Raw genomic sequence first — 27,140 nt, forward strand, 5'->3', positions numbered from 1 at the left:
CACAACACGTTATCCACCACCGGTGCCGAATCATCAGGAAGTCGATCATCGTCTTACTAAAACCAAGAAAAAACTAAGAATAATCAGGTAAATATAACATGTAATCGTTATGTATAAACTGGTTTAGTGTTTAAATGGTTTTATGTGTTTATCTGTTTCAACTCTCAGCCGATCATCTGTCTGGTGTTAAAGCTAAGATTACCGGCGAGCTCCCGTCTGCTGCTCAGTGCAGTATTTTCCATTCAAAGACATCTAAAACATCGCCGAATTGTGAATGATTACCCATCCATAAGAATGACCACAGATCATTATAAAGCACGGATTACAGTGAGCATGTGTGCCTTGTGATGGCTAACTGGGAGCTGCTAATCTGCCGTTTCCGCATGGATGATATAGTACGCCCTGTTCATGTTGGAGCTTGTTACATTGCTTCATAGCTTCACTGGAAATTCTCATTTATTAAATGCAGTTACTGATAAATACTAGTGTTTATGTGCAGATTTTATCAATGGGAATTGTATTTGCATTGCCTCCCAATTCATAATATTTTTTTTTACTTGAATGGAGATAATGCAACTGCCAAACTGCGTTCACTAATCAGGCTAAATAAGAATGGCCTTGCTGACAATCAAATGTAATCATGGTAAGAATAAAAGTTAAGACTTTTTATTATTTACTACCCCCTTTTGTAAAATTCGGCATATAATTGATCACCAAGCAGCACTTAATTTTATACATTTCACTCTTGAGTTACTTGTACTTTACTTGAGTATTTCCATTTGATGCTACTTTATACTTCCACCCAACTACATTTCAGAGGGAAATATTATATTCTCCACTCCACTACATTTATTTGACAGCTTTATTTACTTTTCAGATTCAGAGTTTTGACTATAACACGCTTTTTAAATATAACACATTGTTAAAGATGAAACCAGTGGTTTCCAACCTTTTTGTCTTTTGACGTTACAAAAAGCAGCGTGTAGTGACCCTTTGGAGGGGCCCCACCCCTAGGTTGGGAACCATTGGACTAAACTCACTAACTGTATATAAAGTAGTGTAAACTAGCTCCACCTCCAGCAGCTACAACAGTAACATGCTGCTCGAACACTGCTGCTTCACTATTAATAATCTAATGATGTCATATATAATAATATATCAGTCAGAGGGACCAAAACACTACTTTTACTGTAATACTGCATACTACATCACTCATAATACTTATGTACTTTTACTGTAATACTTTAGCTACATCACTCATAATACTTATGTACTTTTACTGTAATACTTTAACTGCATCACTCATAATACTTATGCACTTTTACTGGAGTAGGATTTTTCATGCAGGAGTAATTGAGTATTTTTGCATTGCTGTATTTCCACCACTGGTTAAGCATATACGTGAATTAAGAGGTAAACCTTAATGAAAGAGATGTTTACTTTTTCCTTGAAGCAGCATTAAAATATCAGATTTTAATAGAGTTTGGTCTGGTGGTGCTATGTACTAGAGCTAACTGCTGCAATCCTACAATGTCTTGCTGCTTTAAGAAATCAGCAGACTTACCTCAAGCTAGCAAATCAATTATCTTGACATGTCTGTCTCATTCACTTCATTTTGTTCCCTTCTCCAGCAACAATGAATGTCTCTCATGAAGTAAATTTGCTGGTGGAGGAGATTCAGCGACTTGGCAGTAAAAGTGAGTAAAGACTATGATGACTATGATGTTATAGAATGATTCATCTTCTGTGTTACCTCAAGCACTTTAGCATAGCTGAGCAGTTTTGAAGCCAGTTCATGCTGTGAATTCTAACACACCATAAACATGCAATCATCTGATCAGTATTTCCAGCTCACCACTTCTAATGCTGGAAACATAAATAAACTGAAGTGCCATTACACACTGCCTCCAGCATATTTTAGTCCACCATTCCCTAAAGCAGATATATTTCCTCCTCTGCTTTAGTGTCAGATATTAATGTGGAATATACAGAAATTGAGTCTCTAACTGAGTGCTTGAATAGTCCAGTGAATGTTATTGATTTACCTCTGTATTATTATTATTATTATTATTATTATTATTATTATGCACATGCTGTGTTCACATCATATCAGATGTATTGAGTGGGAAGAATGGTGTGCTACAGAAGTGGTTGTGAAATGGCTGGCAGTTAAGATGAAATCAAATCCAATAAAAACATCAATATAATTGATTTAGCTAATTAAAAAAGAGCAAAACTCTGTATGTATTTGGTTTCACATATTAACATACCACCACAAATATGCAACATGAGAGTAATAGCAATGGTGTAATTCCCATTTATCTGGTTCGACAACAAGGCTAGACATGCATGAAAGCTTTCCAATCTGCCAATTTGCCTTGAATGCAGCACAAGCACTCGATGCTGTGCTCTTTTCTGCTGGCTTTCACTACTAGTGTTAATTACCTAGTTCTTCAGTTTATTCAAAATAAGCTACTTCTAAAACAACAGTGAGGTGTCTTTATCATTCTTCCTGTTCATACTGACTGCTAAAAGATCTCATTCAATGGTGCTTTCAATGTAAGTGATGGAGGCCAAGATCCACAGTGTGTCCACATAGTGATTTAGTGCAAAAATGCATTTAAAAGTAGATGTGAAGCTTATATGGGGCTTCAGCAGTCTGAATTAGTCATATCAAGTGGATATCTGACACATTTACAGTCTTTTTAGCATCAAATTCCCTCTTTGTGTTTCCCTGCTGTGCTGTGGTGGAAGTATAGTAACCAAAAGAGAGACTTTGGCTCTAAAATAACCGTAGTGTTGAAGGATATCTACTTGATTTGACTCATTTGGACGGTTGAAGCTTCATATTAGCTTCAGATCAACTTTTAATACATTTTTCCATAGAAGAAGTGTTGAATTTGGCCACCATCACTTACATTGTAAGTGCATTATGAAGGGATCTTCTAATGGTCAGTGTGAACAGGAGGAATTATTATGGTAAGAAACATTTGTTTCAATGGCCAGAGTCAGAAAACATGCTTTTACTTCAGTGGTTATGTAAATGATTGTTATTTTAAAGTGGCTTCAATCAGTACCACGTGACTATTTGTTTATAATAGGGGTCTCCATAGAGAATTCACTCTGTGTGTTTTCAGCGAAAAAGCTCTAAAAACTAAAGACTGTTGCTCAACACCAAACAGCTGACACACAAAGTTATTGGCCAGCTGGTGAACACAGTGGAGCATTTAAAAGGTGATAATACATCAGTGTTGTGTTCACTTCTATTAGGAAATAACTTAATCAACTTCTTATTTCAGATGCTGACGGTCAAACCAGTGTGAAGTTCGGCGTGCTCTTCAATGACGACCGCTGCGCCAACATCTTCGAGGCTCTGGTGGGCACCTTGAAGGCAGCCAAGAAAAGGAAGGTGATCACCTTTCAGGGCGAGTTGCTTCTCCAGGGCGTCCACGACAATGTTGACGTCATCCTGCTCCAAGAATGAGGCTGCAGTTGGGACCGGACGGCCTCCAGCAGCTGTGGGTCTGACTGAATCCTTCCAGATACTGAGCTTCTGCAGTGTGATGGCTTGTCACCGAGCTTCTGTTTCCAGTTATATTTCTCCATGTATAAGGCTCAGTGTCTGAACTCAAACGCAATGACCAAACAGATTAGACCTAACAGTATACTTCTGGACCCAGCTGGTATGTCTGCATACACTTTCATTTGATTTCATTGTGCCAAACAAAATCAGTCATAAAGGTGTTTTTGTTTTTTCAGGGAACTGAACTATAGCCATTGTTCATAGTTTCAGATGACAAGGAAAAGTGGTGTTTCTCCCTTTCTCAGGCGCTGCCGTTTTATCAACCAGGGCTCTAAACTGTTTGATACACTTTTAAGAGTATAAACGCACAAATCAGGAATGTAATATTTTGTGTAACGCTTTCATTTGTTAATTTCTGTGCATTATCAGTACTGGCTAATTAAGACAACCTAATGCTTCTCATTGGGCCCCGGTCACACCAGCATTTGAAACAACAACGTTTCACAGTGAAATCAAACCATTCAGTGATTCACTGCTGTGATGAGTGGATTCACTCATGGGAGAAAAGGACTCAAATTTCTACATCAAGTTCACCTTTGGTATTACCTTTCGAGGCAGTCGGGTTCACAACTTCACGACTGAATCAGTAATCTCATGCCCCAATCGGTATCGTAAATCCAGCTGCCTCGCAAGGTAATACGGTGGTTCATCCAATCACCTGCCAAGCATTTTTTTCCCAAGCAGTTCTCCATGGATGACTTCTCAGATGGTTCAAACCATTTGCTGCATCAGGTTACCTTTAGTAAACTCTGACAGGCAAAGGTATTGAGAATGCTGAACTTTTTAGGGAAGGTAGAGCCAGACAGTCTGTAAAAAGGGGAAGCTATTATAGTTTATTGGCTGTATCGTACCATCCACTTTCATTTAACCTCCTCTGTCGTAGTATATATTTCAGAGTATATCTCTAAAGTAAGGATAATGGAATGGGGTAATAACGGTCTGTAGACATTTATGAGACAGAATGGATGGTACCAATACATCTTTTTAACGTAAATGATGGGAACACCGTTAGACACCAACTCACTCTTTATTATATGGTAATGAAATTATGTACAATCTTGGGAATAGAAGTAAATTCAGAGAGGTATTGTGACTGACTTGTGCTTGTGTTGTCCTGCCCTGCCAGTAGTCACTTCTGTATGTCACCAAGCCTCTAGAAACACATTTTTGCATAGACGGGCTGGCGAATTTCACTGTGCCACTTACTGGTGTGACCGGACCTAGAGACACAGAGGACAAAATGCTGGTTAGATTTAACAACTTGTAATCAGTGTCATACAAACGACGTCTTCAGCGGTTTAATTTAAGCGTTCCGATCTTGACGAATAGTTTCTACTGGATGCGTATTTTTAAAGCTGCACTACATTAGTATTCTTATTCTCGGTATCACAGTGAGAGTTAAGACATCATGAACTACAATGCATGCAATGTGATGAGTATAAGCACATATAAATCTAGTGCAGGTTTAAAACAAATGGTATCGTGTGTCCACCGACAGTGTCGCCTGATGGCAGTTCCATTTATTGTTTACATGAGCCATTTTTACTACCTCTGGACTTTGTAATAAGGCGTTATTAGAGTTCCTTTGGAAATCCAAGAACAATTCCTTCATAGAAACTACAAAGACAACTGCAGTTCAAGAGAGACTTTTGCACCTTTTTTGTATTCATTACAATGTGCTAGTGGTAGTTTTTATTCCATCTTTTTATACACGATCAGTGATGAATTGTGTCTTCTAAACAAATTCCAAAACCTCTTGTTGTCTTTGTGATATCTAAGGAGAAAGAGTCTATAAGCAAATGGCGAATGTATTTATTGTGCAATTTTTATTAGTGTATAATTACAGGGTGATTGGTGCCAAATGAATAAAGATGAATTTGTAACGTTTCTCAGGACCAAAATCAACACAACCAAAATATGTTTAATAAATGTCCTGTGGCTTAAATTAGATGTCTTATGTGTGACAAGAGATATGCATTTATAGTTACGTTCCCTTTTTTTATGTTGTTTTTACCACTCTTTATTCTGTACTGTAGTCAAATGAAACTCGCAGATCAGGCACAATCTCATCTAAACTTATCACTCGTGTCTTTTACTGTTTGTTTTGGGTTTTTTTTAAAAGAAAGCATTCCTTTACTTGCCAGAATATCATACACAAGCACAGCCAGCTTTGTACGGAGGCTAAAAGTGGTCAGAATTAAATGGATAAAGGAGACATGCACCAAATAAATGTATAAACTCAGTCGAAATGTGAAATAGTGAAATATCTTTTTAAAAATTTAGACCAAAATGACAGCCAATCACACGACTGGCTCTGCCCTGTTTCTCTTGATTGACTGAAAAAGTGGCATTCATAGGTAATTGGACAAAATTGCATTATAAAATAGAACAGACTCTGGAAAAGAGACATTTTGAAAAAAATTGAAATGAAAAATCCTAAAATGTATTATAAAAATTAATCAAATATTTAACAATTTATAATCATTAGTGGTTATATTTCAGATTTTGTATGTTGTAATTTTGAACAATTTGGCTCTCCGTACATTTGTTAAGCGGCTGCAATGATTTGAATGTAAGAGAAAAGGATTGTCTTTGATATCTACCAGAAGCACCAAAAATCTCCAACTTTTTGCTTGAATGTGACATCTTGGCTGTACTTTTTAACTACATATCAGGCCTTGTTGGTGTTACAGTTAAGAGAAGCACATTATCAACCCTGTGACTCTCCTGATCTGCAAGTTTCATAAGACCCATTTCACGTCCACTGCTGTCACATCAACTTAGGAAGATCTTTGAGGTCCAGGTGTCTGTTGTTTTTTCTGTTTTAATTTAAAATCTGTGTAAGAGACCATTCACTTGCCTTGTGATTGTTCTCAAACAGCATTAATAGCACAAATGGATCATTTCTTGAAATCTAGAAAACTGAAATTATTAATGAGCTAAAACTGTATGAATGTCTCTTGAAAGTAGCCTGGAAAAGATCAGTCATGTGAAATCTCATTATTGTAATACAAAGTAACGAGTTCAGTGCCGTAATAGCCTGTTTTTTTCAGAAGAGGAAACAGTTGTGGAACAAAGTTGTGGAAATTATGTAATAAATTACAAGTGAGGAAGAAACACGCTGCTTGCATCACTGTCATTTTGGAAAATGTAAGATTGTCCTGCTGTTGCACTCACCATGCGCGCTGCTCTGCGATCGACTTTCAGATGACTTGTTTAAACACAAATGCGGATCACAAGCCAACATGTAACAAGAGGAGAAAGTTATTGTCAGAGCGGCGCCGATATTTCGAGCCATTTCCACTCTGTTCCATATCTGTGAACCAGTTTGACGCCTGCATGATGAAGTGTTAAAATGTGTCATTACTGTCTTTTGTATTGGCAATAACACAATCCTATAAGAACAGGTTTTATGTTTACTGAGAAATAAAATCTTTACACTTGAAACCTTGAAGCAGCTTTTCTGCTTGTTTTCTTTAGTGACTTTAAACACTTAAAATTACGCATAATTGTGATCATATTGTATTTGTTAGAGTGTGCAGATAAAATGGGGAACACAGCATCATTTGCATAATCAGAATGTATTCATTTTTAAATCTTATTTTTTATTCATTACTATAGTCTAGAAAAACTCTTGGTCAAATATAAATACAGTTTGTACTTTTTATATATTTTGGGGGGGCTTTTCTTCAGTGCTTCAGCTACCTCAGGATTTCAAAAGAAATTCTAACAAGAATCAACAAAACAAAATGTACTTTTCCATTGCAATGTGTGACAGTTGCAAAGGTATCTCAAGAAATCCAGCCTTGACATATCATGACTCAGGCTGACGGAACATCTCCAGTCATAAGTGCTGAATAGGACAGTGTGAAAGCTACCCACAGGTATGTGACACTGATCGCCACTTCTCATCTGCTTCTTCAGTTTCCATTCTCTGAGCTGAGTGTGCTGCTGCTTTCAGGTACTGTGGGAATATGTGAGACAGCTGCTTTACAATTGGAAGCAGCACCCTCAAGGTGTTTGCATAGATGAAATCAAGACATTGAATTGTGTAGCTCCTGGTCTCAAGTGTGTGCACAGTAGTTGGATCCTTTTTATTGCAATTTACATGTGGTAAGAAAAAGTAGCTAAACTGAAAATAATCAACATAATTGTTGAGACAGCCACTAAACTTTAATTAAGGGGGGTGTATGTGTTAATTAAGAAGTCAAAGACCCACTGAAGTAAGAGATAATGATATAATTGGTTAGCTGAATTATTTAGTCCTGTTTGTATCATACTAATCGCTGTGATTTCTCAATGTTGTCCATTTTCTTCTCTAATTATTGAAACTGTTCTCTGTAATCATGCCCATGAGTGCTGTATGTGTTTTAAAACCAAGAAAGGGAGTTTGGCATGCTGTAGTTTCTCTGTGTAATTTTGGCTCCTTCAACCCACCAATTTCCTTTTTTAGATGTCTGATTGCATTTGTATCTGAAAGTAAATTCATGACCTTGAAAACAATTCTGATACACAAATCAGTTTTTTGACTTTTTCTCTAATCTTTGATTTTTGCTGAAATATTGGATCATTTGAACATTTATTGAATTGAAACCATGTGAGAAGTTTAGAGGGAAAAATCACTATTTGGTGGAGCTGTTAACAACTCATAGACATCTGAAATGTGATCCTGACGTCAAAAGACAAAAAGGATGGAAACCACTGGTTTCATTTTTAACAATGTGTTGTATTTTAAAAGCTTGTTATATTATCCATTATCTCAAATACCTACAGCTGCTGTATACATGAAGCAGAGTGGAAAGTACCATATTTCCTTCTAAGATGTAGTGTCTGAACAGTGACTAACCCTAACCCTAACCCGAATCTGACTGAATTTATAACAATTGTGGTTAAGAGTGAAACTTCTGATTACATTTCAGTTGAGGCAGTGTTGCAGAGTGAAATGCAATCATATATATTAAATATAATATAAATGCAATATTTTTTTTTGTTTTCCTTTTGATAATTCCTTATTGTTATTTAGTTATGTTGCGTTTTTGGAAAATTGTTGATAAGGACCAAAATAAACCACTACTACTAATGCTAATATTTACAGTAGTCATACAATGCAGTAAAATTAAATTCTGCACATGTGAACCACTCAACCACTCAATGTGCTTTCCGCCACTACCAAATGGTTATTGATCATTTTTACTCAGCTTTAAAACAACCCAAATAAACAGAAGCATGTTGAAAGCTGTAAATTACGAGGTTTCCCACAGGACGCAAACACAGCACAAATCGCTGACAGCCAATGCCGGGGGTCCTGTGACGTCAGGGGGTGGAAGAAAGCAGCAGAGCAGGAATCAAAACAAGAGACGGACACGCCTTCGTCCTGAAAGGTTATAGCAGCTTTATTCCTCATGACTGCTGCTGTCAGAGCTGCACGAGAGCAGGCCTGTCGTCCACGAGGAGGCGAAAAACAACAGCAGCACCCCGCGGAAACACCTCTGCACAGATGGAGTCCACAGAAATGTACCATAGCGTTGACAGCAGTCGTTGATAACGGTCGTAAATAAGCCCCCCTCTTCCCCTCCTCTACCCCCCGACACTCCTGTAAAATGCCCAACCAGAAGAGCAACAAGGGAAAGAAAAGCAAACGCACTAACAGTAGCGGAGATGAGCAGGAAAATGGAGCCTGTGCGGCCGCAACAGGAGGAGCAACCGCGGCCGCTGCACCCAGAAACGAGCGCTCGAGTGGTAAGAGAGGAAACGGACAGATGGAGAAGTTTGCTGATGCTGCCTGCCTTCATAAGAGGGGGGAAAGCTCTGTCACTGATATGCACTGCGACGTTGCAAATGTTTCTTTTTCTCCCCCCCCCCCCTCTCCTCTCCCCTCCCCTCCCCTACTCTACTTCTTTATCTGGACAGCAGCCGTGCCAAACTTCGATCAAAAAACACGACAGTTTAAATGCTTGATAGATTATCGGTATAAACAGGCTGCACTGATCGATCACGACTTCAGGCCTTCTGTGACAGGATGTGTTTTGGTGATCAGCTGTGTTTGTGTGAAGCAGCGAGTAGCTAGGGCTCCAACTGTGTTGCTGCTTTCCACAGCTTTTTTGAAGGAGTGATGTGTTTTGGTGCGAGTATATTGTGTGTGTGTGTGGGGGGGGGGGGGCAAAACAAACGGGCAAACAGGTTGGAAATGCACTCAAGCAAGTGTTGATAGGTGGGTCCGATGTGAGCAGAAGTGGAGAGCAGATGTTGCTGTTTTCGTAAATCGGCTTCAGTCATGATTAAATACATTTAATTAGTGCCTGATGTGTAAGTCATTTTTAAATGGTGAGATTTATTAATGGAGTTTGGCTCGTCCTCTTGCTACTCTTGGAATAAATGTCACTTATGAGCATAATACGTCCTGTAGTGGGATGTAGTGTAAGTTGCGGCTGTTGTGTGAATATCAGTACATGCACAGTACTGAGAGATGGCTGCCTACCTTACATTTGGTTTGTGTTTGTGTGTGTGTTGTTGTCTTCCTGACGCGCACCTTGTCCACACAGTGTTTTGATCGTGGCCTTTCTCAGGGGTAATACTGACACCTCACCACTTGTCTGCGCACTCAAGTTCAACTTCATCACATACAGACTTAAAATAGCTTGAAAACCCCTTGCAGCCACATTTTCATAAGGTGCACATTTAGTGGCAGGCTCTTACTTTGGAAAGATCTGTTATTACTTTATTATGAATTTATGGTGTTATAAATGTCTGTTATAACTGTGTTGTTGTGTGAGGGTGATCCCACTGATCACTGCACTGTTGTTATATTACTGTTGAATTCAGTTAGTGGATGTAACATGAAGTTTGGGGCATTATTATTACAACAATGAACACATACTACTAAATACATGTATTTGTATTTATTTTTCAGAACTGTAAAAGTACTTTTTAGTCATCATATGCAATATATAGTACTGAGGTGTAACTGAAACTATGAGTCAATATACTAATCAACTATTTTGATCATCAATTTTCATTTAACAAGCAAAAATGTAAAAAGAAATTGATAGTTCCAGCTTCTAAAACATGAGATTTGCTGCTTACATTTAAGTCAACTGAATTATCTTTGGGTTTCGGGCATTTTTCACTATTTTCTAATATAGTTATTAATAATTAATCAATGAATTACATCATAAGAGGAAATAAAAATAAACAAACACAGTCTATATTTTTCAAAAATGAAGGAAAAGTAGGTGAAAGGAATCACCTCATGTATTGATCTGTTAGATGAATTTATTCACAATCAATAAGCTGACAGTTATTCATTTATTACTCAATGAGCAAGGAAGTAATGAGCGGATCATTTGGTAGCTGCAGCCTTAAAGGAAAGGTTTGTAATTTTTCAAGTCTGTCTTAAAACAGAGGAGTCCAGATGAACATTGAAGCATGTTTTGAGATGGGGGACAAAAGATCCACAGCCTTCCTTCTGTGCAAAAATCCTATTTAAATGTTTATTTTAAGCCAATATGAAGCTTCAGCCGTCCAAATGAGTCAAATCAAGTAGATATGTTTCAACGTTACAGTCTTTTTTGTTACTACACTTCCACCACAGCTAAACAAGGAAACACAAAGAGGGAATTTAATGCTTAATGTGTCAGATATCCTCTTGATATGACTCACTCAGACTGCTGAATATGAATATAAGCTTCACGTCAAATGTGGACGCAAAAGTTTGAGTGAAGTGTATTGTTAGGTCAACTTTCAAACACCTCACTGTAACTCTTGTTTATTCCTGCGTTTCTGTGTTAAAGCAAGCTTCATTCATGCAGAACTGTGAGCTAAATGTGGATCAGTTTGAACCAGTCAAATGATTGCTAAAAATGTTATGTGGTGACTTAGAAACAGACAAAAAAAGCTGACAGTGTACCGGAAAAGGAAGGAGGAAACTATCCCCCTACACACACACACACACACATACACTCACACACCCACACTGTGTTATCATGAGCTACTCCTTGTAGAGAGACTGTGTGCCCACATTTGCTTGATCCACATCCAGACTCGACAATAACTGGCAGGGTTTAAGTAGAACTGCTCACAGGCTTTTGGGTTGGCGGCCTAGTGGAATTTCATAAATTGATGCAAGAGCACAGACATATCTTTTTTTAAAACATTTACATTTATTGTTAACGTGATATTTTATGTAGAGGCAGCTTTAATTGATTTGCTGTGCATTGAAATTGAAGTTGATATGAGAGAGATATAAAGACAAAATTAAGACCGGAAAAGAGAAAAATGAGCATTCTTTTTTTTAATGGGTTTTTTTTTCAGTGTAAATTTAATATATTTGGATTCCAAGACAAAAACATCAATTTGAAGAAGCTTTATACACTTGTGAGAGCATTTATTTGACTATTTTCTGAGCATTTAAAGATTCAACAAATCACTTCATCCAAAAATAATCTTCCAATGAATCCATAATGAAAATAATAGGAAGTTGCAGTTTTAGAATTTGTTAAATATTAAAAACACATCTGGTCTCCCCTCCTGTCTGTACCCACTCAGAGGTCCAGTGTGCGACCCCCCTCGGCTGCAGCCTGGCCCGCCCCATCGACCTGGAGAAGGACGACTACCAGCGGGTGCTGTGCAACAGCGAGCTCTGCCCTTACGGTAACTGGATGCACCTGCAGTGCTTCTACGAGTGGGAGAGCTCCATCCTTGTCCAGTTCAACTGCATCGGCCGGGCGCGCTCCTGGAACGAGAAGCAGTGCCGCCAGAACATGTGGACCAAGAAGGGCTACGACCTGGCCTTCAGGTTCTGCTCCTGCCGCTGCGGCCAGGGCCACCTGAAGAAAGACACCGACTGGTATCAGGTGAAGCGCGTGCATGATGAGAGGAAGAAGAAGCCGTCTGAGAGGAGCGCGGGGAGGATGGCGGCCGGCGGAGGGGCTTCGGGGCCCGGCGACGGATTTTTTGAGGAGCCCAAGAAAAGCAAGCCGAATTCAGGAGGAGGTAAAGTAGCTCACAGAGCGTCGAGTCAGGAGCTACCTCGCAGACAATCAATAGACCGTCAGAACTCTATAGAGAGAGGAGCAGCAGGAGGTTTAGGAGGAGGACATGTGACAGGTGGAGCTTTTCCTATGGGACCTCCTCACAAGTCTCCATGCGACTCCCCGGGTCAGTCTCCTCCGACTGGCTTCTCCTCTCCTGCCGCTATCCTCGCAGCAGCAGCAGGAGGAGGAGCGGTGGGGTTTAGGGGTTCCCGTCAACTGGGAGAGTTCCTCAAATCAGCTGTCCACATGGACGCACAGAGGAAGCACCTTTTAGTCGGGGGGGCCCTCGGGAGGAGCGGCGGATGCTCCATGGGAATGTCCGGCGGAGGGCCAGACGGTCCCCACCTCGCCCCAGGGTCTGTTATCCCTCTGCCTCTATCCTTCGCCCTCCCGCTTCATCACCGGCTCACCTCAGGCAGCGTGGGTGACGGCGGCCACCCTCACCCGGTGCAGTTCTTGAGGAGGCTGGACCTCTCGGAGCTCCTCACACACATCCCTCGCCATAAACTCAACACCTACCACGTCCGCATGGAGGATGACGCCCAGGCAGGCCAGGGGGAAGAGCTGCGCAGGTAGACCCACCCCTCCCCAACACATCTCCTTTTTTATTCTTTGTTATAAAATATGTTCTCCTTCTCAGTCTTTATTATCAACTGAATTATTAACATGTATCTGAATATGGAGATATAAAGAAAGCTCCTTCACTGAGATTTATAATAACATTTTTACACAGCATATAAAGTAGCAGTAAAATGTTTGGTCTGTCTCTCAGCAGCTCTAACATCACCATAAAACACAAATCTCTCGAGGTTAATCACTAATTTAGAGCTTTTATTGCTCCAAATTTGAGAAACCAGATCACTTGGTTGAATTGAACACTTGCTTTTTGTAAAACTGCTCTCAAAAAAGGTGGGAAGGCTTATTCGGTCTAGAATCCCTCTATAAGCAGCAGAGCTTTATCCTCGGCGCCAGCAGCTTAGAGCATAACACACTGAACTCTCATAATGGCTTTAATGCTGCAAAAGGCCAAGCAGTATAATGAGATTAATAATGACACTGTGTATCCATGAAAGGAAAGTTCCCTCCTTTCTGTTTCTGTTATAAACACTGTTAAAAAAAAAAGAGGATTACAGCTGCAAAGAGTTGATTAATTTTGGTCTGCTTTATAAACTAAATCAACACTTAGAATAATTAACTGGAACACTGAGTCATGATTAATATTTAAGCCTCTGAAACAGCATTTAAACTATTATGCTTCCTCCTGTCTTTCTCTGTGGCGCCGCAAAATGAACAGCAAATGATCATTTTTAGTCCTGTGATTTCAACCTGAGTCTATTGATTAAACTGCTGTTTATTTTCTTGATTAATACATTTATCATTTTTTCAGAAAATAGTGAAAAATGCCTGAATTAGTTTTTTAGAGCTCAAGATGACATTTTCAAATGTTTTCTTTTGTCCTGTAACACCCCCAAAAATCCTCAGATATTCACTTTATTATCATGTATGATGCAAAAAAGCTTCAAATTCTCACATGTGAAAAGCTGCAACCAGCAAATATTTCTCCTTCGTCCTTAAAAAAGCGATTAAAACCATTGTTGGATAATCAAAATAGTTCATTTCCATTGCAGCTCTTAGACAGATTCATTTCTAGCTGTTTGTATTGACCAGCATGTGTTGTGTTCTCTCTGTAAGAAACCAGCCACGCACATGCAGTTAATCTTTAACCAAGTCAAGTCAGGTTATTTATACAGCATAGTTTAAATAGAGCGGTTTACCAAAGTGCTTTACATAGAGAAAAGAGGTCAAAAAAACCTTACAGTAAATGAGTAGCTGTCATCAGCATCTCTTTTAAAATATCACGTCACTCATTTCTACACGTTAGACAGCTGAGATGCATCCTGAGTAACTGTCATCATCAAAAGGATGCTGCAGAGAGCAAGGATGTCCTGTTTGGTAAATAAAATCCATACATCCTTCCATCTTTTCCCCATGTGTTCCTTTTTGGCATCCCTGTGTGGAGGAGCTAAGATGTGAGGAAGAGAGGGAGACAATAAGCATCACTAGTCACTGAGTTGACTCCTTAGATTTATTATTATTCATCTTTAGGGCTGCAACTAATGATTATTTTCATATTCAAATTCAAACAAGCTTTATTGGCATGACAGACATATTGCCAAAGCAGTACAGAAGATTATTAGTGTTGACAGATGATTACACATGAATATACAATATGCAAATATCAACAACCATATCAAATACAATATAGTAAAAGGCTTTTTGAAAAATATATATGTAATCATATCAATTGCAATACAGTATATTTATATTTTCTTGATTAATTGAAAAGTTTTTTGGTTAAAAAATGTCCGAAAATGGTGAAAAACGTCAAAAATCTTCAATTCCAAAAGCTTAAAAAGCATCCGAAAATGTATATTTTTATCCCAGCCAACAGTCCATAACCCAAATATATTTTATTTCTATCAAAGAAGACTAAAGAAGCCAGAAAATAAGCACATTTAAGAAGCTGGAACCATCATTTTAGTATCTTTCTTTTTAAAAATGACTCAAAAAGATTACTTGATCCTCAAAATCTGCTGCTTTTCTGTTTATTGACCAATGGTTGCAGCTCTGCTCAGCTTGTTCAGACATCTGTACTAAAAACTGAACAAAGTCTGTCACATAAAAGTTCTTGAGCCGCTCATTACAGGAAATAATCTGTCATCCTGTCCACGCCGCCCTGTAGATTCATCCTGTCAGCCCTCAGCGCCTGCCAGAGGAACGTGGTGAACTGTGCTCTGTGCCACCGGGCGCTGCCTGTGTTTGAGCAGTTTCCTCTAGTGGACGGGACCCTGTTTCTCAGCCCGTCACGCCACGACGAGATCGAGTACGATGTCCCCTGCCACCTGCAAGGTCAGACCCGGTCTCGCAAAGATCACGCACGGCATCACCCGAGGTTATTTCAAAACCAGTGTTCAGTTTACGGAGTTGACGTAGTTCAAATATTTTGTATGTGGTAATTCACACATATGAAAAATGAAGACCAACAAATAAAGTCACCAGTCTCATCCTGTGCATACAAACTAATGCTGAGGTGCATAATTGCAAATGAGGGAAAAAATCTACCACAGGCTCATCTAATTGATTTGATATTCAAAGTTTATTCTGGGCTTGGAACAGCACAAGCCACAAAACAATCTCACCACAACTAATCATTTAATAGCTCCGCTGATGGTTTCGATCAAGACACGCCCTCTTCCAGTTGTCATAACACCGGATTTGATTGCATTTGTTCAAATTTGAACATTTCAGCATCCAGATTTCCATTTTTCTGAGCATTTAAAGAGATGGAAATTTAAAGAACTGCTGTTAAATGACAAGAGAGCAACTCTATCTGCTGAGGAAGACCATGTGATCACATTAAAAAGCTCCAGAAGAGCTGCTAAATGGTCCTTGTGGTGAGATTGTTTTAAGTTGAAATTGTAATAACCTTAGATGATAAGAATTCACACATTTTAATTATGTTTATTCTACAAAACTATAGAAAATATGTGCATGCATCGGGTCAATATACAGTTTAACACTTATGTTACATATGCTTATAGTTTATCATACTTATATTTCTACTTCTTACTTTTATTCTAATTATTAATTCAGAGCCTCCCTGCATTTCACTGCACAGATTATATAAGTACGTGATAAATAAAACATCTGAATTTATGAATCTGTACTACTTGCACTATAATCAGTATATACACTTTGCTTTATGAGCCCTTATATGGAGCAGTTTTTAAAAGCTATGAGCTGTTCCAGTCATTTTCTTTTGACTGTTACATTTAAATCATTTTTCAATGGGTCCTAAATACAAGAAGTGTTTAATTATCTGAGAAGCAACATTATTATATTATTACACAATGCCATAAAACACATGAAGCAGCCAAGATCACTGCTGATTAGAGAAAACTACATATTTAGTGTTTATGACTAAATCTTAATATTCTTTCTATACCTGGCATGTTCAAACTCAGCTTTCTTTTTCTATTCAGTATATGCGTCTGGTTTAATCCATCTATACTGTGTCTATAGACATAAGGAGGCTCTCCTCTGGTTCCCGCACAGTCCAACATGAATGTGAATTAGCACAGCAGCCGCATGAAGCTTCTTTGATGTGCTAGTCCACCAGCTTTGATATGTATGATCCCTGATATGCATCAATATGAAAGGATTACTTATTCAGCTTTTCATGTTTTTGTGTCTGGCTGAACAGAAATGTTGGTGCAGTTAAAAAAAAGGTGGGGGGTTTGATTAAGATTTGGTTTGTTAGTGTGGCTGTTGCTTTCTTTATTGTTATGTTTTTAAGTAAGACAGAAAGGTGTAGAATAGAGCTGCAGCCGTAAATCGATTAGTCCGCTGATAGCAAATGAATCAGCAACTATTTTGATAATTAATTCTGTTTTTTATTGATTTATTATGTTACAAGTTTCCGTAAAGATAACATATTGTAATAAAATAAAAGTTTGTATTGTACGAGAAGTCAACAACGTAATTATTGTGACAGGCCTACACATACTCAACCTGCACCAATATCGGACAGAATACAAGTGAGATATTTCCTTGTCTTGTTTACAGTCTTTTTTCAGATAAATCCAATATTTCTATCTTTCATGATATTCATGTATGTTTCCCAGAGCTGAACAAAGTCTGACTGCTTGCCCTTAACAATGTAACTTAGTCTTTCCAGACCAATACAGTCCGAAATTTTCTTTATTCACTTTCTCGATGTTGGAGTGTTCGTATTTTTCTGACATAGTGCGATAGCCCTCCTGGCTTAAAGAAGACTGAAGTCCAAAGTGTAGTGTCCTTTCGGCTATATTCCAAGCACACAAAGAGACTGTGTTATTGTAAGTCTCTAACAAGCATTTTATAACATCCTTCCAGATGTTTTGAATCTTCTGACATTTAGACAGTGGAATATTGGAATCGTCTCAGTCATTTTATGGTTCCAGCTTCTCAAAAATATTTTTTGTCATATATTACAGTGAATTCAAAGTCTTCTAAGGTTTTTACAAAACAAGGAAATGGAAGACATCACCATGTCCTCTGAGAAATTGTGAATGTCAAATAATCGGTTAATTGAAAAAACAATCTGCAGATGAATCGCTAATGAAAATAGGTGAAGAGTTCAGATCAGAGTTCCATCAATGAACTTGCTCACTATCTCCACAGTGATTGGTGGACCGGTGACAGGACTGTGTCAGTGAAAATATTCATCAGCATACAGCAGCATGATTACATAGATTGAATAGGATTATATGTTTAGTAGTTCAGTATAGAAAGATTTCATAAATGGAACAATGTCAAATGTTTACTTGTACTGTAGATATTGTATTGTATTTGACAAACACCATCTACATGTTGATACTGAGATTTTTAAGATTGGATTTTGGTCTCCATCACTTCCATTTAAAGCACATTTGAAGAGGATCTTTTAATAGTCAGTATGAACAGGAGGAATAATTAAAGCAAGGAAAACGTTTTTTACTGTTCACTAGTTCACCATACACTGTGAACCTGTCTTTTAAAGCTCTAAATGGGTTGCATAGATTTTGCAACCAGTTTCGAAGCACAAGGGTAGGGTTAGGGTTAGGATTAGGGTCAGGGTAACCCTGACCCACCACTTGACACGTTGAGAGTCATTCAAACAGAAGTTGTTCACCACTGGGAAAGCTTCATTTTGATACTTGCTAGTCTGTTATCTTTTTAGGAAATGAAATTACATGAGTGAGGAAATTCAGCAGCATTACCATCAGTTATAGTCAACTTCTCTTTGCGGTCAAGTCTTCTGACTGTGCAGTCACGCTTGCTGATCTGATCCATCTATATGAAAGGACTCAGATTTTGCTTGCAGTGTAGTTGTTGACGTTTATTGCATTGATTTTCTTCGCTGATTAATAAGCCGCTCTTTCTTAAATACGAACCAACTTACTGTACTCATTATTTTGACAGTTTAACAACTTCTGTTTCTCTATTACTAACAGGCAGGTTAATGCACCTCTACGCCATCTGTGTGGACTGTCTAGAAGGCGTCCACAAGATCGTCTGCATCAAGTGCAAGTCGCGATGGGACGGGAGCTGGCACCAATTGGGCACCATGTACACCTACGATATACTGGCCGCTTCACCGTGTTGCCAGGTACGAACGCCAATCTCTGTTGAGTAGAGTCAGTTACGCCATTATATTGTCATTATATCAGTAGTATAAAATGATTTTCAAATGACAATATCATTTATCGCGATTATTTCTGAGACAATATATCGTCCAATAAAAGTAGTTATCGTGACAGGCCTACTGCTGTGAAGTTACACAAATCTCAGAGGTGATGGGATGCTATTTTGTGTTGTGATCTACACTGATACCGGAGTTTGTTGAACGGACCCTCGTCCCATCTACTCTCCTGTGTGTCCTCAGGCTCGTCTCAACTGTAAGCACTGTGGGAAGCCGGTGGTGGACGTCCGGGTGGGGATGCAGTATTTCTCCGAGTACAGCAACGTCCAGCAGTGCCCTCACTGCGGCAACCTGGACTATCACTTTGTTAAACCCTTCTCCTCCTACAAAGTACTTGAGGCTTATTGACAAATGTTGTCCGCGCATGCTAGTTAAGCTGCTTTTATTCTTTTTTTTTCTAACACAATCTAGGAAAGATTTTATTTTTTGGGGCCTTAAGGTGGTTTTTAAGTTCTCTCTTCTTCGGTTTCTTTTGTATGTATAGAAAAAAGTATGATTATAGTTTAAAAACAAAAAACAAAAAAAAGAAAAGTGCCAAGAAAGTATCTCTGCTGTTGCAGGAAAGTGTTGATAATAGTGTGGAGCTGACGCTGCAGTCAAGTAAACACATTTATCTGTGACAAGTGAATGTATCTGTATGCCAAATTTGTTTTTATTTTTTACCAAAAAAACAAAGAATCTTGAATAAAGCAGAGAGAGACATGTTGGTGTTGGTTTGATGTCTGAAACATTGTCTCCATCAAGGAAAGCAGAGCGTTGTTATAAAAACCTTTGTTAACAATGAGCATTACAGGTGAACAACTGACCTCCTCATCCACAGTATTCTTAGCAACTTTCACTCCCTGATAATCTGCATCATCGTTGCATGAAATCCACATTTCTTACATCTTCACATTAACATGTCAGTGTGTGTGTGTGTGTGCTTCAACATATTTTGGGTCCAAAATGTGGGGGGCTCACCTCCCATCTTGGGACACACATCTGGTGGACTTTCTCCCATTTATAGACAATTAACTAATCAAAGGAACAAGTCTACAGCAATGGTAGCAGCTCAGCGATGCTACTGGTACCTCTAACAAAGCTGTACTTCTAGCTAAATGCTAATGTCAGCATGCTAGCATACTCACAATGACAATATAAACATACTGTTGTTTAGCAGGTATAATGTTTACACCAAGTTCACTGTCTTAAATGAGTGTTAGCATGCTAACATTTGCTAATTGTAGCATTAAACACAGTAAGTAAATCTGAGGCTGATCAGTGTACTGATGTACTGTATTTCTACAAGTATTTGGTCATAAACCTAATAGCATTGAACAAATTGACATTTTGGCCTGTAGATGGCACTAGATTAAACATTCAATGTCTGTACCAAATTTCATGATAATCCATCCAAGAAATTACACTTGAAAAACACAGAGTCAACCTGCTGGTGTCACTAAAGGAAAGGTCACCAAAGTCATTAGGCTTCATCCTCCTTCATGAGGACCACGAACATTTACATAATTTCATTTTTGATGCTTCCATACAGGTTTACAGCATGACAGAAATGAGAAATAAACATCCTAACGTGTATAAAACTCTGATGAGTTCAACACCAAAGAAAAGATCTGACTGACAGGAGTGCTAAATCATCTGCTATGGACCCTGGAGCCTCTAGATGTTAATTTAACTTCAGTGGGTCAGTGTCCTTTGTAAGATTCTCCAGTAAAGGTCCAGAGAGTAAGCAATACTGAATCTTTTCTGGAGGCTTGTAGTGGCCAGACAACTGAGTAAAACACTTTAAATACACTTTAGATTGTCACCCTCTTGTATGTTTGAGGCATGATCTTAGTGTGGAGGGTTGTTAGGCAAGTAACTGTCAAGATAAGGCTACCAGCAATGAACGTAAGTCTATAGGAAGTACAGGAGCATGAGTGTAATCATCACCTGTACAAGTCACATCCTCCGTCTGTTTTTACCTTAAGTCCTACAGCAACTAGCAATTCAGTTATTTAGCCTTTATGTTGGCTAGTATGGCTGTAATATGAGAACTAACTCATACCAGAGAAAGTTCCAGTGTAGCTCTGCCTCTTGTAAGAAACATGGCCCACAAAGATGACACTTTCAGAGGAGTAAAGGTTAGTCCCTCTGACTTGTACCAAACTTTAAACATGACATTAAATATTTCCACACTATAAGAAGAGCCAGATTGAAGGACTTTACACCAAACTGTGACATTTAGGAACAGATGTTGACTTGTTTTTGAAAAGAAACCCCAGCATTTTATTTCCGTCAGCTCACTGCTGCGTAGCCCCTTCTGTTGTGTCTGTGCTGCTAACTGGAGATGTTTTGGGCTGAGCGTCTTGTGAACTGGAGCTGTCAGGTTGCGGCGGTGAAGTCTTATTTTTCTTTTTTTCCGACAGTTCTTTTGCCGACGGTGGTCGGACGATGCACATGGCTGCTCGACCGTCACGTATGACTTTTGTCTTGGAAACAAATGCCACAGGGACCTCCATTTGTTGCACCATCTGCTCCAGATTTGTGTCCTGTGGGAAAGAAAAGTACATATTCTGAACATTTGCTGTTTAAGAGGTTAATGGAATTCATGTCAAATGTGATCATAAAGCATAACAGTACACAGGTCCTGCACCCTCTTAGCCATTAAAGGAAAATTCCACATGATAGTTTGGCAAATGGCATACAGAGAAGGTGAGGGGACCCACTGAAATATATCAAACTTGTATCTCAAATAACAAAGCATGTGTTGCATATACCTGCAACTGTCAATCAGAAAATAGAACCCAATATTAATTGGAAACCCTATTTTTCCCATCTTTTTGAAAGAAAAATGAAAACCATTTTAACTCTCTTTATGGTCCTTTCCATAGAGTTGTCAGACATTTATATTAACTATTTGAGCCTATCAGTGGTAAAAACAAGCACTTTTAGAGGAGAGAAGTACATTGATTTTTGTCTCCATTAGTCACTTACACACAAAAAGATGGGAAAATAGGGCCCAGGTTGAAAAGTCCTGAAGTTTCCCTTTAAAATATCTTCTTTTTGATCAACCAAAAAAACCAAAATTCTGAGATATTTGGTTTACAGCAGCAAATCCTCAAATTTGAAAAGCTGGAGCAGAGAATTTGTGGCATTTTTTGCTATAAAACCCACAGAAAAACATCAACTAACTGATTAATCGTTTCAGCCCCCAAAAATACAACTGTGTGAGTGATAGCTCAGTGCATACTAGAGCCCAACCAATAGTGATAATGATAATTGAAAGGTGTGTTTGAAAAATCTGATAATGATATGTATTTTTTGGCATGAACAAGCTGGGTAAGTATTTATAAAGATTTTGACTTTGAGATATGACTGAAAATTAAATCTCTCTGATTGGCAAATTATGTAAAGGTGATACCGTTTCTAAATTACCTCTAAGCACAACATTTCTGCAGTATCAGATATCCTTTAGATCATGAGGCTAACAGATATGTTACACAGTATTTGAATATTATAACTCAATAACTCTGCTGTGGTGAAAGCTGCAATGTACTGTAGTTTTTATCAGCACCGGATTCAACTGTTTCAGATGCAATGAAAGGACATCATTTAACCACATTGTCATGTATATAATTCTGAACTGCTCAAATAAATGCAAGAGGCACAATCATGCAAAGGTTTTAAACTAGATTTAATTTCCCATGCCTAAAATGACAGTATTTTCTTTTAGCTTGAGCAGTTAGTATGCAAATGATTCTGTCAGCTTTTGTTCATTGAATCCAGAATATCCAGATTGGTTAGTTATAAATAATTCCCCATTGTTCTCTAATTTCCTGTCATCCTCCTACTGCAGCCATCAAATAAAAAGCAAAAACATATGAAAAAAAAAATATTTTAAATGTGATTGTTCTTCCTCACCAGGTTGTCTGCGGGACGCCCGCGGCCTAATCGCATAGTGATCCGAATATGGTGCTTCTTCTCCAGCCAGCTCTCCACTTGTTTCAGTTTGGTTGTGAGGTCGTGAGTGCCGATGCCAGACGTAAAGGTGAGCTCTTTTATCTGGACGGGAGCTGTGGAGAGAGGACAGTCGAGCCCCATTTAACAGTTAGGTTTTGTTTCACATACTGTTGACTGGAGGATCTGCTGAATACTACTGCGCTGGGACATATCTGACATGTCCAAAGGGTTAAAAAAAAAAAAAAAAAAGGTATCGTCTGCAAATTGTAAGAAGCTGGAAATAAAAGGTAGTAAAACATCTGACTTTGTGCCAGGACACCACGTACCTGCTTTTGCTTTCTGTTTCTCCCGCACCTTCAGCTGTTCTTCATGGATCTGTTTACCGCTCATCAGACGGTAGACGGGAGGGTCTTGATTTTCATTGAGCACCACCAATTTGAGACCCTGCTCCGCCATGACCTTGAGCACATCTGCACGGTGCATGGTGCCCATGTTTTCTCCTGCCTCACTGATCACCTGGATGTGACGGTGCGGGATCTTGCGGCCAACGCTGGTGATCGTGGTACGTGCCCGGGGATCCTGCTTCTTTTTCTTCGGTTCAGGAGTCGGTTCTGTGTCGTCTACCGCTGTAGAGAACGGGGACCATCTCCAGGCAGCAGCGATGGTGTTCGATCTTCCAGTGCATATGAGAAACCTTGATGCTGTTATCTTGTAGCCAAGACTGCCGCCACACACAGCTTTCACTGTGTGGCTGAGCATCCACCTCACGCAACCTGCATACATATTCTAAAACAGAGAGGGGACAACTGAGCTGCCGGATATGATCATGCAAAGCAGCATTCTTCAGGTAAATATCACAATGAATCAAGGCTGCAACTAAAAATTATTATCATTATCGATTAACCTATTGATTATTTTCTAGATGAATTGATTTATCCATGAAATGTCAGAAAATTGTGGAAAATGTCTATGGCTGTTTCCCAAAGCCCAAAAATGACGTCATCAAATGTCATAGAGGACTAAAGACACCAGAAAACACTCACATTTCAGAAGCTGGAATTTTTATTCTTAAAAATGACTCAAAAAGATTAATTGAATTTCAAAATAGTTAGTGATTCATTTAATAGTTGGCAGCAAAGTTGTCACAATACCAGAATTTTAAACGTTGATCCAATACTAGTATAAAAATAAAAATTTTACTCTATACCTCTTCTGAAACCGTGGCAACATGTAAAAAAAAAAGTCCTAGTTTGTTGCTTGAGAGAAGGCCATGACATCCACAGGTTGTGGATCAGATGATTATTCATCCCTGTTGTTTCATCTGTGCAGCTATAGGTTGAAAATCTTTCTTTTTTTTTGCTTTAATACTTATGATACTATGGAATGTATAATTAAGTCAAGTATTAAAGTATTTATACTTTTGATAACCTTATTAAGGTTTATAGACTATACAATTTATAGACTAATCGGTGCAGCTCTACAATCAATTTTTTTCAAATCTGACTCTACAGGTTAGGCAGACTTGATAGCACAAAAACCCTCAGTAGGTTTAAAGTCTAAGTTAATTTGTGCACCATTTGTAAAATCATTTGAAACTGCTAAACAAAATACATCAATACCCAGTATTACAATTATAGTTTAATTCTAATATTCCACTTTCCTTCCAGCAACACCTCCTTAACCTCTGCATCTCCAAAGCCAGCTTTCATTCAAATATCTGCCAATTAAAGGTGAATTAATTTATGTGTCACTGCAGACAACACAAACGCTATCATTTAAGACACTTTCCAAACCATCAGGCTCTACTGTGTTATTCGGGATACAAAAAAACGTACTATTTTTCTTACATTGTGGAATTTGACACCTATTTGGATCTCAGCTGAGTTAGTTGGGCTGTCATTTTGACAAACGTCTGCAATTCAAACACTGTGTTCTCTGCAAGCTGACTGTAAAAGCTAAGAGTTACTGGATGGTTCTTCAGTAATTATAAACTAAGCCGAACTGATCAGAAAACCTTAATGATTTATAAAATACCCTACAGTAAATACACTATGTCTCATTGGAAATGCAATAAGCTCTTAACATTAAAATGCCAGTTTTTAGATGGGAGTACTGTTTAGAGCTGACTGAGTTATGGAAGATATCTGAATTAATTAGCTTAATGTTTCATTGTCGATTGGCACAAGTTGTCCTCAACGTACTAACTCGGTTTCCAATTACATACAGTCTGTGTGTTACATATAGAGTCTGTGTGTTACATATGACATCTATAAATGCACCTGAGCTCAAATAATACATTATGTGAATGTCGCTTTAACTAAATACCACAAATGTGTCGTCTGTTGTTGTTTTTTACTCACTGTGGATCAATGTCATGCATTCATGCTCTCTGCAGGGTGACTGTCTTCCTCATTGTCGTCTTCTTCTTTGGGTTATATTGGCGGTTGGCAAACAGCTTCCGAGTGCATTAGCGCCACCAACTGATGTAAAATATGCATTAGCTTTACCCTCTGGTATTTCTACCAGACAATACATTAACATAGTAATAATTAAATCAAGCAAGGGAACCAAATGAAAATAAAATATATAAATAACTAATACTAATATTTCACAGATTCTATTCATTAATCTTGTTGATCTTAAACACTCAGGAAGGAGTTTCCAACACTTGTCACATGAAGATTTTTTTCATTAAAGATATTTTGATCTCCACTCCTTATTAGTGCATTCTTTAAAACCTTTCTCTCTGAAACATACTTCTGGCATTCTGACACTAATACAATAAACATGGTTTCACTGTTTCCTCTCCACAATATTCACAATATTCACACACTCCATTACTATACTTTCCAGTCACATAAAGAGAACTCTCTCCTATTTCCCATTTCATCCTCCACACCCTGCACTCACAACTAATGGTTTATTTTCACCACATTGGCATTTCATTTGTATCAGAAGAGATGTAATAAAACCACAATGCTGCCCTCTTCAGGACAAAGCAGGATCCATCATTAGTTCATTAAAGGGTTGGTTTACTAATCTTCTTCCTTGCCCTCAGTTTGCTGTGCCAGGTTTTCAGATATCTGTTTATCAGATTTAAACCTCCACTACTCACAACATTGAAAAATGTTTTCAAAAATCAGTGACACTTTTCAGAAACCAATATATTTAGATATTTTATAGATCGACAATTTTGGTATTTATGGAAATAAAAAGCATAAATACCAACATTATATACAATCACAAATATCAAAAATGAAGTATGAAGAATAGAAACAATCCAGGTATATAAATATAAATGAATAAAGAATCAAATTATCACAAATGATAACATATTGCTAATCAAAAACACAGAAATAAAAGTAAATTGCATAAATCCTAGATCACACAAATAAACAAGTAGAACAACATACTTATAAATTGTTAAATTGTGTTTTAATTTGGTAGCGTGACTACTTTTTGCATCATTAGGCTACCATAGATGAGCTAGACTTGAGTACAAGCTACCCCTGCACCTCTCCCCATCCTCTATTTCTGACTGTGGGATCTTCTCAGCAGGTAGAATCTGCTGAACGAGGGTGTGTGTGTGTGTGTGTGTGTGTGTGTGTGTGTGTGTGTGTGTGTGTGTGTGTGTGTGTGTGTGTGTGTGTGTGTGTGTGTGTGTGTGTGTGTGTGTGTGTGTGTGTGTGTGTGTGCGTGCTTGCATGTGCGTCCCGTGTGTGACTCTCAAGATCTCGTTACACCCTTAGTATCAAAATACTGTGCTATAAGTAAAAGTCCTGTGTTCAAATATTTACTTAGTTAAGCTGAATGGAGCTGCAGGGTGGGGTGATAACCTGCGGTTGATATTACTTTTATAATGCAGCTTTAATATTTTGGTTAAAGGAACAGTCTGACATTTTGGGAAATGCACAAATTTGCTTTATTGACAAAAACAGTGAAAACAAGAAGTAGCCGAGTCCCACACATAGCTTGAACATATACTCCCATAAAACCACAAATGTACATTTATACAGTTTGTTTTTTTGTATGAAATTTGTGAACAGTGTCTACTGTCTCCCAGTGTTTCCAGTCTTTATTTCCAAGCTGAGCTGTTGTTGGTCGTAGCCTCATATTAAGTGGTATCGACCATCGAACCATCTATATCATATCAAAGTCATGAGCTACTTGAGATTAATAGTGACAATTTCATATTACTATAAATTGTGTGATACTCTAAGTAGTTCAACGGCTAGATTTGATCAGTTTACACTAGAACTAACAGGCTCTTTGTTACCCCTGAAGGTAAAGTACACTTTCGAGC

The 27,140-nt window shown here is 38.4% G+C and overlaps 3 protein-coding genes across 3 annotated transcripts; 2 read left to right on the plus strand and 1 right to left on the minus strand.

Moving 5' to 3' along the window:
- Positions 1-6,978, plus strand: abracl (ABRA C-terminal like). Its single transcript, XM_062437632.1, has 3 exons — positions 1-87; positions 1,632-1,697; positions 3,300-6,978. The coding sequence occupies exons 2-3, from the start codon at positions 1,637-1,639 to the stop codon at positions 3,482-3,484; spliced, it is 246 nt and encodes an 81-aa protein (XP_062293616.1). The 5' UTR covers positions 1-87; positions 1,632-1,636; the 3' UTR covers positions 3,485-6,978.
- Positions 6,979-8,980: 2,002 nt separating this feature from the next.
- On the plus strand, positions 8,981-19,249 carry heca (hdc homolog, cell cycle regulator). The gene is made up of 5 exons (XM_062437635.1): positions 8,981-9,322; positions 12,128-13,187; positions 15,359-15,525; positions 18,651-18,805; positions 19,082-19,249. The coding sequence occupies exons 1-5, from the start codon at positions 9,184-9,186 to the stop codon at positions 19,244-19,246; spliced, it is 1,686 nt and encodes a 561-aa protein (XP_062293619.1). The 5' UTR covers positions 8,981-9,183; the 3' UTR covers positions 19,247-19,249.
- A 1,928-nt stretch (positions 19,250-21,177) lies between these two features.
- On the minus strand, positions 21,178-25,244 carry mtif3 (mitochondrial translational initiation factor 3). The gene is made up of 4 exons (XM_062437637.1): positions 25,198-25,244; positions 23,164-23,623; positions 22,799-22,950; positions 21,178-21,426 (listed from the first exon to the last, which is right to left on the minus strand). Exons 2-4 carry the CDS (start codon positions 23,618-23,620, stop codon positions 21,178-21,180), a joined length of 858 nt encoding a protein of 285 aa, XP_062293621.1. The 5' UTR covers positions 23,621-23,623; positions 25,198-25,244.
- Positions 25,245-27,140: the final 1,896 nt, after the last annotated feature.

The sequence above is a fragment of the Scomber scombrus genome, chromosome 17 (assembly GCF_963691925.1).
Source record: "Scomber scombrus chromosome 17, fScoSco1.1, whole genome shotgun sequence".
Taxonomy (NCBI): Eukaryota; Metazoa; Chordata; class Actinopteri; order Scombriformes; family Scombridae; genus Scomber; species Scomber scombrus.